Source organism: Coloeus monedula, assembly GCF_965178545.1.
Source record: "Coloeus monedula genome assembly, chromosome: 1".
NCBI lineage: Eukaryota > Metazoa > Chordata > Aves > Passeriformes > Corvidae > Coloeus > Coloeus monedula.
In genome coordinates, this window is record NC_138781.1 from 134,597,527 (window position 1) to 134,612,675 (window position 15,149).

General features: G+C 43.7%; 1 protein-coding gene across 3 annotated transcripts in view; it reads right to left on the reverse strand.

Annotated features, from left to right (window-relative positions):
- Positions 1–13,289, reverse strand: part of RUNX1T1 (RUNX1 partner transcriptional co-repressor 1) — a 113,698-nt gene extending 100,409 nt beyond the window's left edge. For all 3 annotated transcript variants that reach the window (XM_082288958.1, XM_082288956.1, XM_082288955.1), the window contains exon 1: positions 12,682–13,289. In XM_082288958.1, the coding sequence (XP_082145084.1) occupies positions 12,682–12,709 (28 nt within the window). In that variant the 5' untranslated portion in view covers positions 12,710–13,289. The remainder of the gene's footprint in view (positions 1–12,681) is intronic.
- Between the last annotated feature and the right edge of the window lie 1,860 nt (positions 13,290–15,149).

The following is a 15,149-nucleotide window of genomic DNA, read 5'->3' on the forward strand; positions in this document are numbered from 1 at the left end:
GCAAAAGCCTCACTCTCTCACTGTCAGCCTTGGGGAGTTTTCTCCCTGAACTTGTTTAATGCATGTGTGATTCAATGTTAGGATGAATTTTCCAAGAGGATTTCAGGAAAATATCTTTGCTGCTCAGGTTGGGTGTTCACTCACATCCCAGCTTTAAAATTCCTTTTATTATATCCCAGTAGCACAACATGACCAAATCAATGGGACAGCAAAGCACAGGTACAAAACCCTATATAATCTGATGCTTCATCAGAGACTTTGTTAAACCTTGTGACTCCCAGAAAGCACATACAGCTTTACTCAACATACCACACAACCAGTCATGGCAACACACAGAACCAGCATTCTGATACTGCCATTACAAAAATAAAAGAAGCAAAAACCAGAAAATGTATTCCAAAAAATAAGCAAATGTGGGAAAAAAAGTGGTGATTTTTTGGGGGCTGAATTGTTTGGTTTGTTTTTTTTTTTTTTTCCCCAAGCTATTTAAAATGATACCTGGGCCACAACCAAAAGGGGTACCTGTGTGGTCACCGTCAGAAATCAAAAAATGTAGACAGCAGATCTCCAAATAAAAGGCACCACAAAAGTGAAAAGCCAGTGGTAATGCCTACTACTTATGCAAATTGCATATAAACATCCAATATGGCAGACATACATAAGCCTCCTAGAGCTCCAAAAGTAACTACAGTCTGGTACAATTTGTAATGGTTGTACAACCATCGCCTCAGATGCTTGTCTGAATTCCTGGGCTTTACTCTCTGTAGCAACTTGGCTCTCCATAAACGATACCTATTTTATTACACGCCGCTGCCTCCCACCATGTGCATACAAATTCCACTCCACTAGGTGGAGTCTTCTGTCTTTCCAGACTGCAACCTAATTTCCAAAAGAACCTGTTAATCTACCCCTCGTGAACTTTGCATATTTACTTTACTATAAGTGCCAGAGTATACCTGTCTTGATAGACATAAAAGTGGAAATGAATCAAAAGCCTTCTGAAACGATTAAAGAAAATATGAACTATCCCATGAGGATCCCAAATCAGCATGTTACAATACAGGATCATTCAGGAATATTGTTGCTGTACAGTTCTGTACAACACAACTGTACATTCATGAACACTACATTCAACCAATAATACTGAGTATAAAAACATATCCCCTAAATAAGTCACCATATCACACATGCCCAAAAACGACATATAAACAAACCCAAGTTTCAGAAATTCTACTAAATTCTTTTTACGTATTCTGAAATACTTTTGAGTATCTAGGATGCCCTCCCTTTCCAAGCATCCCAAAATGTGTTACAGAAAATGAGAGGGAACATTGAAGTACTTCTTTCCATATTCCCATTTCCGTTCACAACCGTTGCGTTAAATATGGCAACTATTCAACAGGAACAGCAAAACTGCATGGAGCACTTCTGGCAAAGATTAAGAAAACAGAGCATTCCCACGAATGTGTTCAGAACATTTAGATAAGAAAATCTGGATACCCTGCATCCAGCTATAATTTTTACTTTGGGGCTGGACTCCACCTCAACAACCCCTGTGCAAAGTACCAGAAAATCCCACGACCAGGGTAAAAAGCTCCTTGGTTTAAAAACTCTTCAGGTAGGCAGTATCTGCTCTCACATGCTGCGCCAGAGCATTTGCTCGGCAGTATCTGCGTGCAGAAAGCCCCACGTAGGCACCAAGCATGAACGTGAGGCTCCCCAAGGCTCTCACATCCCCAGGTCAGCCGAGGTAGGGCCTCCTCAGCACCACTCCTGCTGTTGGCAGATATCACAAGCTATTTAAGGCTACGGACATTTTGCCCCAATCGGCCATGTTTTCTGTAATATTTACTTCTCGTACATATGTCTATAACTATGTATACATCCCACAGAAGGTGAGGTTTAACAGGGTTAGCTTTGTTGGGGAAAAGAAGGTTTGGAGGAAAGGAAACAACTTTCATGTTGAGAAGATTTGAATCTAGTGACTGTCACGGGATGTAAACACTCTTCTGGGGAGGGAGGCTTTTTGTTATGTTTCAGGAGAGCACAGAGTTTTGGATAAAATCTGTATAAATAATTATCCCTCTGTCATTCAACATAAATTTATGCACATGTGTGCACACAGTTATGCTGGGGAATACAAGCTATAAAGTAGACATGCTTCTAGACAACCTACCACAAGCACGGAGCTCACACAGAATCTATCCTACATTTAAATTTCAGTTTATTGAATTTTAATTATTTCTGATCTGCAGATCACTTTGAGGAAAATCTCCCAAGGTCAAAAGCTTACAAATCCAATTGCAAAACCAAACAGAAGCATCAGCAAGGCCCTTTCCCATGCATACACTTACCAAAAAAATTAGTTCCTGAGTACCAGAGTAGATTAGAATTCAACAGCTAAAACCCATTCTAATACTACAACCAGATAATTCTCTATGTTGAAATAAAGCAATAAAAGCTCTCATTCTATTCTGCACATTTACTCATGTTCTATCCCTGCTTCATTTAGATCCTTATAACAAACACATATCCTTTCTCTTAGGTTGTTGTTGGGGGGTTTTTTGTTTTTTTTTAAATTAAAAATCAACAATGTTATGTTCTCCTGAGATGCTTGTGATAGAAAATGTATGCTCTACCAATACTATGCTTTCCAAGTCATAGAATTCACTTGGATTAGCAGCTCCACAACTGTGAATATTTTTGTATATATGCATTCAAATACGATTCAGTCATTTCATTTACCATGGAAAAAGTTACTCCAAAATCCCCTTTAACTAAAATGTCCTTGATGAGCCTAAACTTAAGATTTGCAGGTATATCAGGAATGAAACAAGCCAAAGAATGTTCTGTCATACTCTAAACATCCTTTACACTGCTCAAGGTCCTCAGTATTAAGTAAAGCTGTATTGCTGCAATGGGGAAATGGCCACATGTCATTTTAAGATACAATCATAGTTTATTAATAAAATTATTTCAAAAGTAGGAGTTAAATCCTTTTACCAACATAGTGACATTCAGCTATCCAGTGTCATTTTTCCAGTTCAAATAGATATGCTCCTAATTGCATAATGCCATTTTATCTGCTGAAGATAAAAGTGCCGATAAACAAAAATGCACATTAGGCAGGAGATTTTTCAGAATAGATTTTTTTTTTTCAAATAACCCACTTGCATTAACAAAAGATTGCAATGGCTTCCAAATTATAGGGTGTTATTTTTAGTGGAAGTAGTTCAATATTCATATTGGAGCAGATGTAGCAGTTTAACAAAACAGCTCTTCAAATCCTGCACAAATTGAAAACAGGAAAACTGATTGCATTTTCTCTTATCACTTTCCTTTTCTGCATTGACACTTTTGGCCTTCTGAAAATTTACACATGGCTTTCATCTCAACAGCACCTGCTGATCAAACAGAAACCTAACATTTTCAGGAAAATGGTATAAAGGACTAGTTTTCTTTTTACCATCTTAAAGGGCATCGGCAGTCCACTTGATGGCAACAATTGCTGAGTAGATGGCACACAAAATACATTTTATATTTTCATTCCACTTACTTTTAAAAATTAGTTAAATTGCAGTGGCTCTTCTGTATTTGCTCTTTGTCTGCTTTAAATTAATTTCAATCTCTATCTCTGCATTACCCTGATGGGTTTCATTCTACAGTCAGCCAGATTTTAAAAAGATTTGAAAGCCTATGAAATAATAAATACATTGCATATTGTCCAAACAGGGGTCTTCTTTATATATGCATTTATATGCGATCATATAAACTGATATATACAATTATGCATTCACATGCACATATTGCAGACATTTCTTTTTATGGTGCTTATACCAAGGAAAAAAATGTGTGTGTGTATATAGATATATAGATATATAGATATATGTATGTATGTATGTATCATTCTGCTATAGTCTCACTGCATTGAATTCTCTGAGCATTGTCGTTAGAACATGTTGAGGGGAAAGAAATTCAAAGGGCATTTATTTATTTTTAAGTTGTTCTTTGTTTCCCTTGCAGTCTTCAGACTGGGAGAAGGTCTAGCAGATGCTCTGGAACTTGAGCATCAAGACAGGGTTGAGATGCTGCCATTGATGAACATGGCAAATATTCAAACAGCACAACCAGAAATCCTTGGGCTCCTGCAAAAGTTAAAGGTATCAAATCATGGATATAAAAAATGAAACATAAGTACCTTGTTATCCTGTCTGCTTCTGAGCCTGTAAACTCTGAAGCACAGCAGCAGGTAACAAGGACCATCTTCCTTTGTACATAATTCTAGGTGCAATTAAAGATACTCCTGAAACCTGCTATGTGTCAGCTTCTTAACTGATAGAGCCCTCACCCCCCTGAAGTACTTTGCTGCCATCCATTACCATTCTGCTTCAGTGATAAGGTAACCTGAAGGCAGAGATGACATACAGTAATATATGTGCCACTCCAGACAGTTGGTTCATGAATTTCAGTGTTTCATCATGCTCACTGAGGCAATCGCAAACCTGAAATGTCAATATGTTCAGTCAATGGAAGTAAAATAATGGGGCTCTATTGTCTTACCCTATCGATCTGCTGCTGTCAACAAGAATACATGCCCCCCTGGCTTTAAACAAATTTTAATTAGGCTTTTAGTTACCAGATCATATCTATATATCTATCTGTGCAAACACTTGACAAAGTGAAACGGCAGTATAAATATTTCAAACTTTTAAATATAAAGGTAATTGTTTAATGTTGCCTTAAGATATTACCACTGATAGAGCCGTTTGCTTTATAAAGCAGCGTGCGCACACACACTGAGCATGCAAGTCATCTTAATCTGGGAGAGAACTTAAAAAGCACCACCCAAAGTCCATCCGAAACAACAGAAAAGGAAGAGCTAAGAGGCTACTTTTCCTAAAGCCCGGTGTCATCCTCTGCGGGGATTCTGGAAGTTAGGAGCCTTCATTAAAACGACCCCAGGAGTGAGCAGTGGGTGTCTAGGCGTGACAGGCCGGGGCTGTCACAGCCCCTCGGCCCCGCTGCCACCCCAGGCCGGGGCTCCTCCACCCCGTCCCGCCACACACCCAGACACGGCACTCTCCGCTCCCGTGGGCTGTATTTAAAGTGGGGTCCCTTAGTCACCTTTGTTCTGCGGCCACCTCCTCCCTCCCCGCGGCCAGCCCGGCAGGCGAGCCCCTCTCTGCTCCCCTCGGCGCTGCCCGAGGGCGGGGGGGATGCAGCACAACAAAAGGCATATCCCGTCTCCCCGCCGGCTAATCTCTGCCCGTAAATCCCCCTTCCGCTCCGGGGGAGATAATAAGTGGTTACATCTTCACTTCTCCCCGCGCCTATCGACTTGTGCAGCGCCGAGGGAGCCGGGCCGGGCCGGGCCGGGCGGTGTGAGGCGGCGAGGGCTGTCCCCCCGCCCGCCCGCCTCTCCGCCTCTCCCGCCCGCGGGTGGAGATTTTACCTTCCGGCGGCGGGAGGGACGAGGAGGCGCCGGCGCGGCCCGGGCTTTGTGCGCCTCACGCGCCTCGCAGCTTATCTGCGGCGCAAGGACGGAGCATCGCGGCTCCGCGGCCCCGCCGGCGCGGGGGGAGCGGCACGGCGGCGTGCATCGGGGCGATTATTTTATCAGCACGGCCCAGATGGCGGCCGGAGGCTGTGCGAGGCAGCGGGGCCGGGAGCGGGGCTCAGGCCGGCCCGGGGTCCCCGGGGAGGCCGCGCCCGGCACGAGGAGAGGCGCCACCTCCGCGCCGCCCACCGGGGGAGAAGGCGGCGGTGCCCAGGTCTGCGTGTGGCTGCCCTCCGGCCGGCATCCGGCTCTGCTCCGGTCCTGGAAGTTGCTCGACACCTTTCCGGGATAAGGACCCTACCAGGGGTCGCGCAGCGCTGACTCCCCAAGGCTCCTCTGCCGGAGGTCGCCGCCACTCTTATCAAGGCGATTGTCCCTGTGACTGCCTCAAGCGCGGCTCCCCTTTCACAGACCTTACCTATTCCTGCAGCCTGACTCCCCCCTCACAGACCATGCCTACATCCCGCACGGAGCACGACGGGCGCTGGCCTAGTGCAGTCACAGACTGTATCCGCTCCCAGTTTGGCCAAGTCCCTACCTAACCCAACCTGTCTTTCTCACCATTGGTATAAGAGCCTGAACACAGCACTGCTGCCACAAAGTGGTGGCATCATTAACCAGAGGATGAGCGATAAGGAGGAGCAGGTCCCTACACTTCACAACTCAGGTTCTGTGAAAACTGAGGGGCTATTTTGTCGGGATTCATCAAAGAGCACGGGGTTAGCACGAGGTACAGAAAGGGGAGACAGCAAAGCAGCCTGGCCTGCCTACCACAGCACAGCCGGCCAGCTGAATAGCTATGCCAGCACCGCGTACTCTATGCGCTCAGTTTTTAAAGTTTCCAAAATGTTTCTCCCTGGGACTCAACACTTATTTGTTAGGAAACGCATCTCCATTGCACGTCTGCCGAGGAGCACCACGAAGGAGGGAGGAGGACAATGACAGCGCGCTGAAGTGAGACTGCCATTGTTCAGTGCAAAACTCCTTCCAAAATCACTCGTCCAAGATAGCAGTTTTTTCCACAAGAAAAGGAATAGAGGGAATTTGACACATAATACAAAGTGAAAACCAGAACCTAGATGGGGGGAAGGGCATGTGTGTGAAAATCGTGTCACCGCAATGAATGTCAGATAAAAAGGGGTCTGTCACAAATCCTCCACTAATCCAATAATGTGAAAACCTCTTGGTATCACTGAGACATAGCACAAGGTAATTTTTTTTATTTTTCATAAACCACTCTATATGTTGAGCCTTGGAAAGACAGCAGTTGGGCAAATGTTCTTATCACAAAGCCAGGACTTTGATTTTTCAATAAAGGCAAACCGATTTTCACATGTCAAATTTACTATGCATTCCTCAGCCAGTATTTTTACTCTGAAGAAGGGCCACTTCTCCCTCAACTTCCTCCAGTTGTCAGTTGTGTGACAACCATATTTAGAGGTAATCAGCCAGGTCATATTACAAAAGTTAGTGAACTTGTTTGAAACCTTAGCTGCTAAAGGTATGTTCTACGCATTTCTAAAGAAAAGTGACTTATTAATTCATTCAACCTGCAAGGTAATACAGAGCTTTCTCTCTGCATATGTTATTCCAAACTATTACGCACAAATTAGAGACTGCTCTTTTTTGGTATTTCTGTTACAGAGCTTTTCCTTGAAATACATACATATCATGCCATGAATTAATTTAGGATCTGTCAGATTCTCATCTTGCAGGGCCACCATGTGCATCTTGTATCTATGTTGACCATACTTTTATTACTCAAATCACTAAACTCTAAAAAAAAACTAATCCAGTATCCTTCCTAAGGTAAGCAGTTTGCTGTGAAAACACTCGCATTTAAAAATAAAACAATGTGTATTAACAAAATAAATACAATCAGAATACAAATGTGTAACAGAAGTGGCGTTCCATAAGCACAGCTGTCTCAAAGTCCAAGCTGCAGGCTAGAAATCTTAATTTCAACTGACTCTCTTGTAATAATGGGTTACCTTCCTCTAAAGCAGAAAGTCCATCTGCCCCAGGCAGATAAGTTTTGAAGCATTAAAACAGATAAAAATCTAACATTTTCTTCCTTGCATTGAATATGTGAATTCTAGTGTGCTATAATGTGAGAATTCCAACATATGACTAATATGGCATAATATCTCATAGCTCAGCTTGTCATTACCTCACTTGTAATTCTTATGTTAATTATGTTCATAATTACTAAAAAGAGATGTGGTAGAAATTCATGTGACCTTTTACTACAGAATGCATTTCTCACTCTTTCCACTTTATTTTAATAATATAGGTTAAACCAGAAGAAAGTATTTCTGACACACTCTGCATGTATGTGTATACATATTTAACATGAAACCACTTCTGCCTCATATTTCAGCCAAAGGACCACCTACATGCCAGTACATTGACATGAAAGTGATGATAACTGAAAAGTCTACCCTGAAATATACGCCTAAATAACTGTGCCTACAGTGAACCTTTTTGATTAAGCATAGCTAGAGCCATCACTGAAGCCTGGGACTTAAATGGAGCTCTGCATTTTTATTCAGGACCTTTGTTAATGCAGCAGTATCCCAACTACAAGTACATAACAGCCATACAGCAATTTATTTTACTCACAGGCAAACCATCACCGTCTGTACACAAAACACATTTACAATAAAATCACTACGGATTTCATTAAGAGAAAGCCTACTCGAATTTCATTTCTTTGGACCTAATCTATAATTAGTGTGGACAGACAGGTGCAAACCCTTCTCCTCTACAGATGGCTACTGGAAATGGTGCAAAATAGCTCCTTCTGTTTAAACAACACACAGATAACCTGCTCTGCTCTTATCACTTACAATTACCTCCATTATACTGAACTAATGTTTACTTTAATAAAATGTCCACTGTTGTCTAAACATTATTTGGAAACTTTCATATTGATAGCAGAAAAAAAAAATGAAGATGGAAGTCAATGTATTTTAGATGAAAATTTGGAGGGGGAAATAAAAAAAGCTTTTAAAGAACAGGGTATTTCGACTTTGATTTTATGTCTGCTGTTCATTTTTCTTTATCCACAAAACCACACAGTCTGCTACTTCCTGATGTATTTGTGCTACCATATATTAAACTAATAAAATTTGCAATACGAACAGGATAACTTCATTTTAAAAGCAGTTCTTTAAAGAGGAACATCTATGTGGAAAACCAAGACCCTTTGCCTTAAAAGTTCCATTTTTAAACCAACTGTTTTAGATGTGAAACAACATGAAGACAATGTAACCTGGAAGCCAATGTTTCAAGGATTTACACTCTCATTACTTATACTAAATTAGGAGTCAGTTTCAACTTTTTAAATATTATAGGTTGTTTTTAAAGGCTGTATGAAAAAGAGCAGGCTGCTACTAACTACATGGATCAAGTTTTTTTTGATGTATTCAGATTAAAAATAATTATCTTCTGACATTTCTTTAGCCAAGCCATGAGAAATAGCCCCTTCAGAACACCAAACTCATGTTTTATTTCAGCTATTAAGTCTTCTTGATCTCTGCATGACAACTTAAGTTTCTTCAGAACAAAGAACAAGACCTTCTCCTCCCCCCAAGTATAAAAAGTCTGAAGCTCCTGCAATAGCGACATACTGATATCCTTATTCAATTAGCTAAAGATTTAACAGTAATGGACTGTGGCAAGTGGATTTGAAAGTTGAAAATAACGATTGCAAGCCCTTTCTCCCATCATCCCCAATGCAAACACTGCAGATGCCTATTTCACCCAAAGCGTCTGGCAACAAGGAGTTTGCAGTCTGCACAGTACCTCAGTGAGGCGAGCTTCGCATTCAACGCCTGTCGTCTGAACTTCATTTCAGAGAAGTGAGAAACAGGATTTGACAGGGAAGAATGTCCTGAACTGACTATCCACTGACCAGCACTCCAGGTGGAGCTATTTTTCTCCTCCATTATTCCAAAAACAATACTCCCAGTATAAAACTCCATGTGCACACAGGCATACATAGTGTTAAGCGTACACAGATGAGAGACACCGTGTGATGTTTTACTGGTCCATTATTTAGGCATGAAACAAGTTAATGTTAAGGTGGTCAAAAATGGTAGAAGGCAGTGTTTTACTTAAAAAGATTTTGGAAACTATTTAAAAGCTCAAAGCCTTTGAAGAAAAACAACTTGTGCAGCAGTTGCCAGGAAGCAGTGACCTAACACTGCTGTCTGCATTCCATTACAAACAGAATGGTTCTTGTCTCCCTACAGCATGCTCATGGCTCAAGAACCCAGTCACTCACCCTTGTGCAAGCACAGGACAGAAAGAAGTCCTGCTATCATCTCTTGTAGCCCTCGCCTGGCTCCAGCTTGCAAGAGGCACCAATGGAATTAAGAGTGGGTTGGGTTTTTGGTGGAGCTTGGTGTTTTCTTGCACTGATGCATGGTTGAGCTTCCCATGATAGCGAAAGAAATTACTCATTAATTGAAAATAGTAACAATTATACTTAAGGTTCAGATACGGTGACACTGACCTTAAGAAAGTTATCAATTATCAAACATAGTGTAAGTTCCTAATTAAAAACCTTTACAGTAAATCTGAAATGAATCTCACACCTAACAAAGCCTTTGCCAACTTCATATTTTCACAGACTGTACAGTTATGAATGACCCATATTCACGTCTTTTTCATATTATCTTCCTATTGATGGGGAGCCACAGAAACACCTAGTGCTAAAACCAGAACGCATAAACAAGATGGACTAACTTTTTTACCATTCAGCAGAGCTGAAGGAAATTCCCCGATCATATTGGATTTCCTAAGGAAATCAGCCCAGAATAAACTGAATGAGGTTTTCAGACTTCCCATGGAAAGGTCAAGCATCAGCTTTAACAACCATTAGAAACCAGTTTCAATCCTCTTGGCTATCCAGATTCACTAAGCCGTTAACAGAAAAGCTGAACAGAAAACCTGGACAATAGAATTCAGCTCTAAAAACGTCTTTCACATCTTGCCTCAAACTGCAGTTAACAAAGTTGCTTATTTAAACTTTCCATTGCATCTGTCAGGATGCAGAAATGGAGACGGAAATGTAAGGCTTCAAGGGTGTAGCTAAATAAATTATACTCACCCTTAGCCCTAACATATTGTGTTTACAAATACAATAATTATGCTTCTAGCTACATGTCAATGGAAAACATTCTCTAAGTCCTTCAAAAAGCATGCAAGCATTACTATAAGTAGGAAATAAGTCAAAACAGATTAGTAGACCAAAAATGGGGAGGGGAAAAAAAAAAATCCTGCTTTGGTCAGCAACTCAGACCACCATCAGGGGATAAATCAATTTGCAGCAGCTGCGGACAGCCATTTAAGTCTGGGACCTGAACAGATTAATTAGGAGAAGCGATGTTAAAAGTTAAAGGGGTCAGCGTTACATTAAGCACACGAGTACTTGCTGGAGAAAACGCTTGGCTGTACATACCAAGACTCAGAAGACATTCTTCTAGTTAGCCAGGGCTACGCCAGTAGCCAAGCGTTTGGCACTTGCTGCTTTCCCAGGGACAGCACGGCAGCACCAGCAGGCTGATTTCAAGAGGTATATACCCATTCTTGCCCAGCCCTTGCCGCGCCGTGCTGTGCCCTCACCGCGTTCAGCATTGCCCGCACAGTCGGGCGCGCAGCCGTGCAGAGCGCACCTTGGGGCCGCGCCGGCGAGCGAAGGCAGGCGCTTCCCGCCCGGCTGAGCTTGTCAGTGGAAAACTTAGGCAGCTCTTTCGGGCAGGCTTGCTGCCGCGCGCTCAGCACATTGCAGCCCGCTCCCGAGCTATCTGCGGGGCGGTAGCTGCCGGCTCCCGGGGGTCACGGCCGGGCGGCTGCGAGAGACGGATCCTCTCCGTGCCGTGATTTAGGGCGCGGCAGAGGTGGGAGGGGGTGACGGGCAGAGCCTACTGCGGATCGGGAGATGGAGGGCTGCTCTCCCAAAGAAACCCGAGCGGCTCCGAGGCGGCTGTTCCCCACCGCGATGATGCCGGGGAGCCCCCGGCTGCAGCCGGGCCGGGCGGTCCCGCTACGCCCGGCTCCGACTGCAACCTGGGGCGCAGGAGGGGGAGGCTGCTTCGGGTCCCCATACGTTCGCCCTCCCTCCTTTAAACTTGTCAGCGAACTGAAGGAAGTAACATTTTAGCTCCTAGTTGGAGCATGAGCGATTTAAGAGCTGCGTCCGATTAGTTACTTTCGGTTTCTCTCTAACATCTAAGGGAGCAGAGCGCAGGAACGACAGATAGTTCGCTATAAATTAACTCTGCAACGGAGTCACGAGTACTCCCGCTAGGGTGGCAAATCCTTCCCTGCCCTAAATCAAATTTCTCAACTTTGGCACTAACAAAAGGACTCGAACTCGGCAAAAGTCAAAGGCTCGTCTAAATGGCCGGGAATGTGGTTTTCATCCTTCCAATATCCCTTATCGATGGTCTGTTGCGGATTTACGGAATCGAACCCTTCAGCTCAGCCAAACGAGATGACACAGTTACATTGTATTGCAGTTTTGGAAATGAACTTCCTAACGTTAGCCTGTCGTTTTAGGAAACAAGCTATTTGCAAGACCGCGGTGCAGCTAAAGGCGATGTGCACTGCCTAAAATATTTCTTTCAAAATAGTCCGAAAAGATGTTGCCAGTGCTGCATGAACCTATGTTTGCAGTGAAACAAACAAGCGAAACGAAACAATCCCATCAGAAATATTTCTGGCACTCCGACTCACACTGGCCAGCGCTAGAGCCTGGAGAGAGGGGAGGCAGGGAAGAAAAAGGCAAGTCCTAAATCCAGACAGAAATCTGAAGCTCTGCTATAATAAACGCCTTTGAGGGTTATTTTCTGCAAAAGTGGGTTATTTGGTTTCTGAGCTCTTGAGCAGTATCCGGGGTGCTAGTTTGTAAGCCGGCGACAGAGCGTGTAAGGCTGCATGCAGCGCTAACCTGGCCCGGGCACAGCAGCAGCCCCGGGCCGCCTGGGTTAGTCACAGCCGCGGGAGCCCCTCAGAGCCCGGGGAGCCCTGCGGGAGAGGAGAAAGGGAAAGAAAAGGGGCTCGGGCTCCCCCCGCCCCGGCGCGCCCTGCCCAGCACTGCCCGCGCCCGTACTCACACTGCAGAGGACCGGAGATGCCCACCATTCGCCACGGGCTGCGAGCTGCAAATAAAAGTTCCCGTCCTGCTCGGGGGAGAGAGACGGCAGCCCAGGCTGCTGGAGGGGCGAGGGGGTGGGAAAGGGGAGAGCAGCGCCGCGCGGCTTCCCTTCCCAGTCCAGATGATCCACGTCCACAAAAGTCAAAACGAGCTGAGGAGAAACTCCAGCTGCTCTTCCCCCCCCACCACCCTCTCTCGCTCTTTTTTTTTTTTTTTTTTTTTTTAAAGGAGGATCAGCTCGAGAGAGACTACTGGTTCCACGGGAAAGGACAAGAACCAAAAATAAAGCAAAGTCTCCAAGTCGAGATAGTTAATGCCCAGGTCCTTCTCCTTGCTGCTGCTGCTGCTGCTGCCGCCGCCTCAGACAAACGTGATGTGGAGCGCAGGGAGCGGCCGCTGTCAGTGGCGGGGTCTCTGCCTGTCCCCGAGCAGCCGACGCATAGCTGAGCCCGCGGCGAACCCGAGCCGAGCCGCCGGTGCGGTGCCGTGCGGTGCCGAGCCGAGCCCGCCGCCCGCCCGAGGCTGCGCCGCCGCCGCCGCTCCGCTGCGCCCGGCTCCCGCTAGCAGGCAGCGCGCGAGGCAGGCAGCATACTGCCGGCAGCCGGGCCGGCCCCGCTACCCAGGTGCAGGGGGGGAGGGCTTAAAGCAGTGGGAGGTGATAGAGGTAGGAGACATCTGTGTCGTGAAGAGGTTAGTGGGGGTCAAGTATATGTTAACAATAGGCGAGCGTGGTCCCTCTCGGGCAGCCTGCCTACTCTTTCTTTCGCTCGCTCGCTCGCTTTTACTGGGTGGACATCTAACTTGCTCCCTAATGATGCCTCCCCGGCTTTAAGAGTCCAGACTGCCCTGCAGTAACCCAAGACAAACACTTTCTCTAGCCATCTGGAGAGCTCCTGGCTGCTCTGCCTGTGTCTCATCACTGTGTGAAGAGACAGCAGTGCTAGAAATCAAGCCACTCTCAGATCTACTCTCTAATCCCCTTCTGTTAGCTTATTTCCAGTCAGACTGTTTGCTTTTGCATTAGATAATAGCCTTAGAGAAAACAATTATCATTTTCTTTTTCCCTTTGTTTTTCCTCTTTCTAAAGTACAGTATTCAGGAAGGCCTCCCTCTCTTTATTTTAAAAGAAATTTATAGTCTTTCATGGCTTGAAGAACCCAGATGCAATTTCACACTTTCCTGGAAGGGGATTCTGGATTCTTCTGAAAGCAGCGACATGATCACAACTGCAGTGAAAATTAATTACTATCATCTACAATTAATAGAAGCATGCCACCGTTTGACTTCGTGTTTCATTACATAATCATTTCAGTAGGCATCCATATATTTTCCGATTCATCAGTTATTCCCTTCTACGTGTAGCAGAGAATATTATTGTCAGTCCCACAATCTACAGCAAACTGGTATTTCTGCTATCATGTTGACACTATATAAAGAAGGCGTCTCCACAAAAAAAAAAAAAAGAAAAAAAAAGAAAAAAAACTTCTTACATTTGCTTCAGAGTAAAAAAGTATGTGTTTTTTTCAGATTGCAGATAATGGATTGGAACTGTCAGAAATGCTGGGACATTTAGTTTCATTTTTTTTCCAATGTCAGATGTTAAGTAAAAGATTGAGCGTGGAATAGAACTTCTAATCAAGCTGCCTTTTTTATTCCTGTGCATACACGCGTGCACACACGCACACACGCACACACGCACACACACACTATAGGCCTGATCTTGCAAATTTACAAATGCTTCATTTTAAACACATAAATAGACCTACTGGATGCAAAGTAGCATTCTGTGTGTTTATTATAAAGGCATACACATTTCCAAAAGGGTGGAAGCATTTTTATGTATATTTATATGCATGTTTATAGCAGTATTTGCCTCTGTTGCTGGCTTTGAAATTTTGGTTGAGTTTGAAAATATGTTTTAAATATATTTTATAATCTGGATAAAGCTACCTTTTCTGAAGGTATTTAAGAATATGGAACTTTACTGAACTGGTCAGTATCTTGTAATACACAGTTGAATTTACATTGGAGTAAATTCAGCTCCACAGATCATAAATCAGGACATGTTTTGATCTACTGTGATTTCAATTTACAAAGATGGTGAGCAGCCACAAGTCTGGCATTGATTTCTAATTTAAAAACTATCTGTTTTACAGAGGTCTATTTCAAGGCCAAAATTATGGAAGAATCTTTTTAAAAGTATCTTCAAATATTTAAAAATAATCTAAAGATAGCAAATTTTACAAGGCTTCTTTTGTCTACAGCAGATTTAGAAACTTTGAAAATCTTTGTGGCATGATACTTTCATTCCAATTATTCTATGTGTAAGGTGAAAAATAAAGAAGAGATTTGCCAGTGGTCTCAGAGCATGTTTTGATGAAGTGTCAGGGACTGAACACTGACTCCTAATTCTCAGTTTACAGCTTT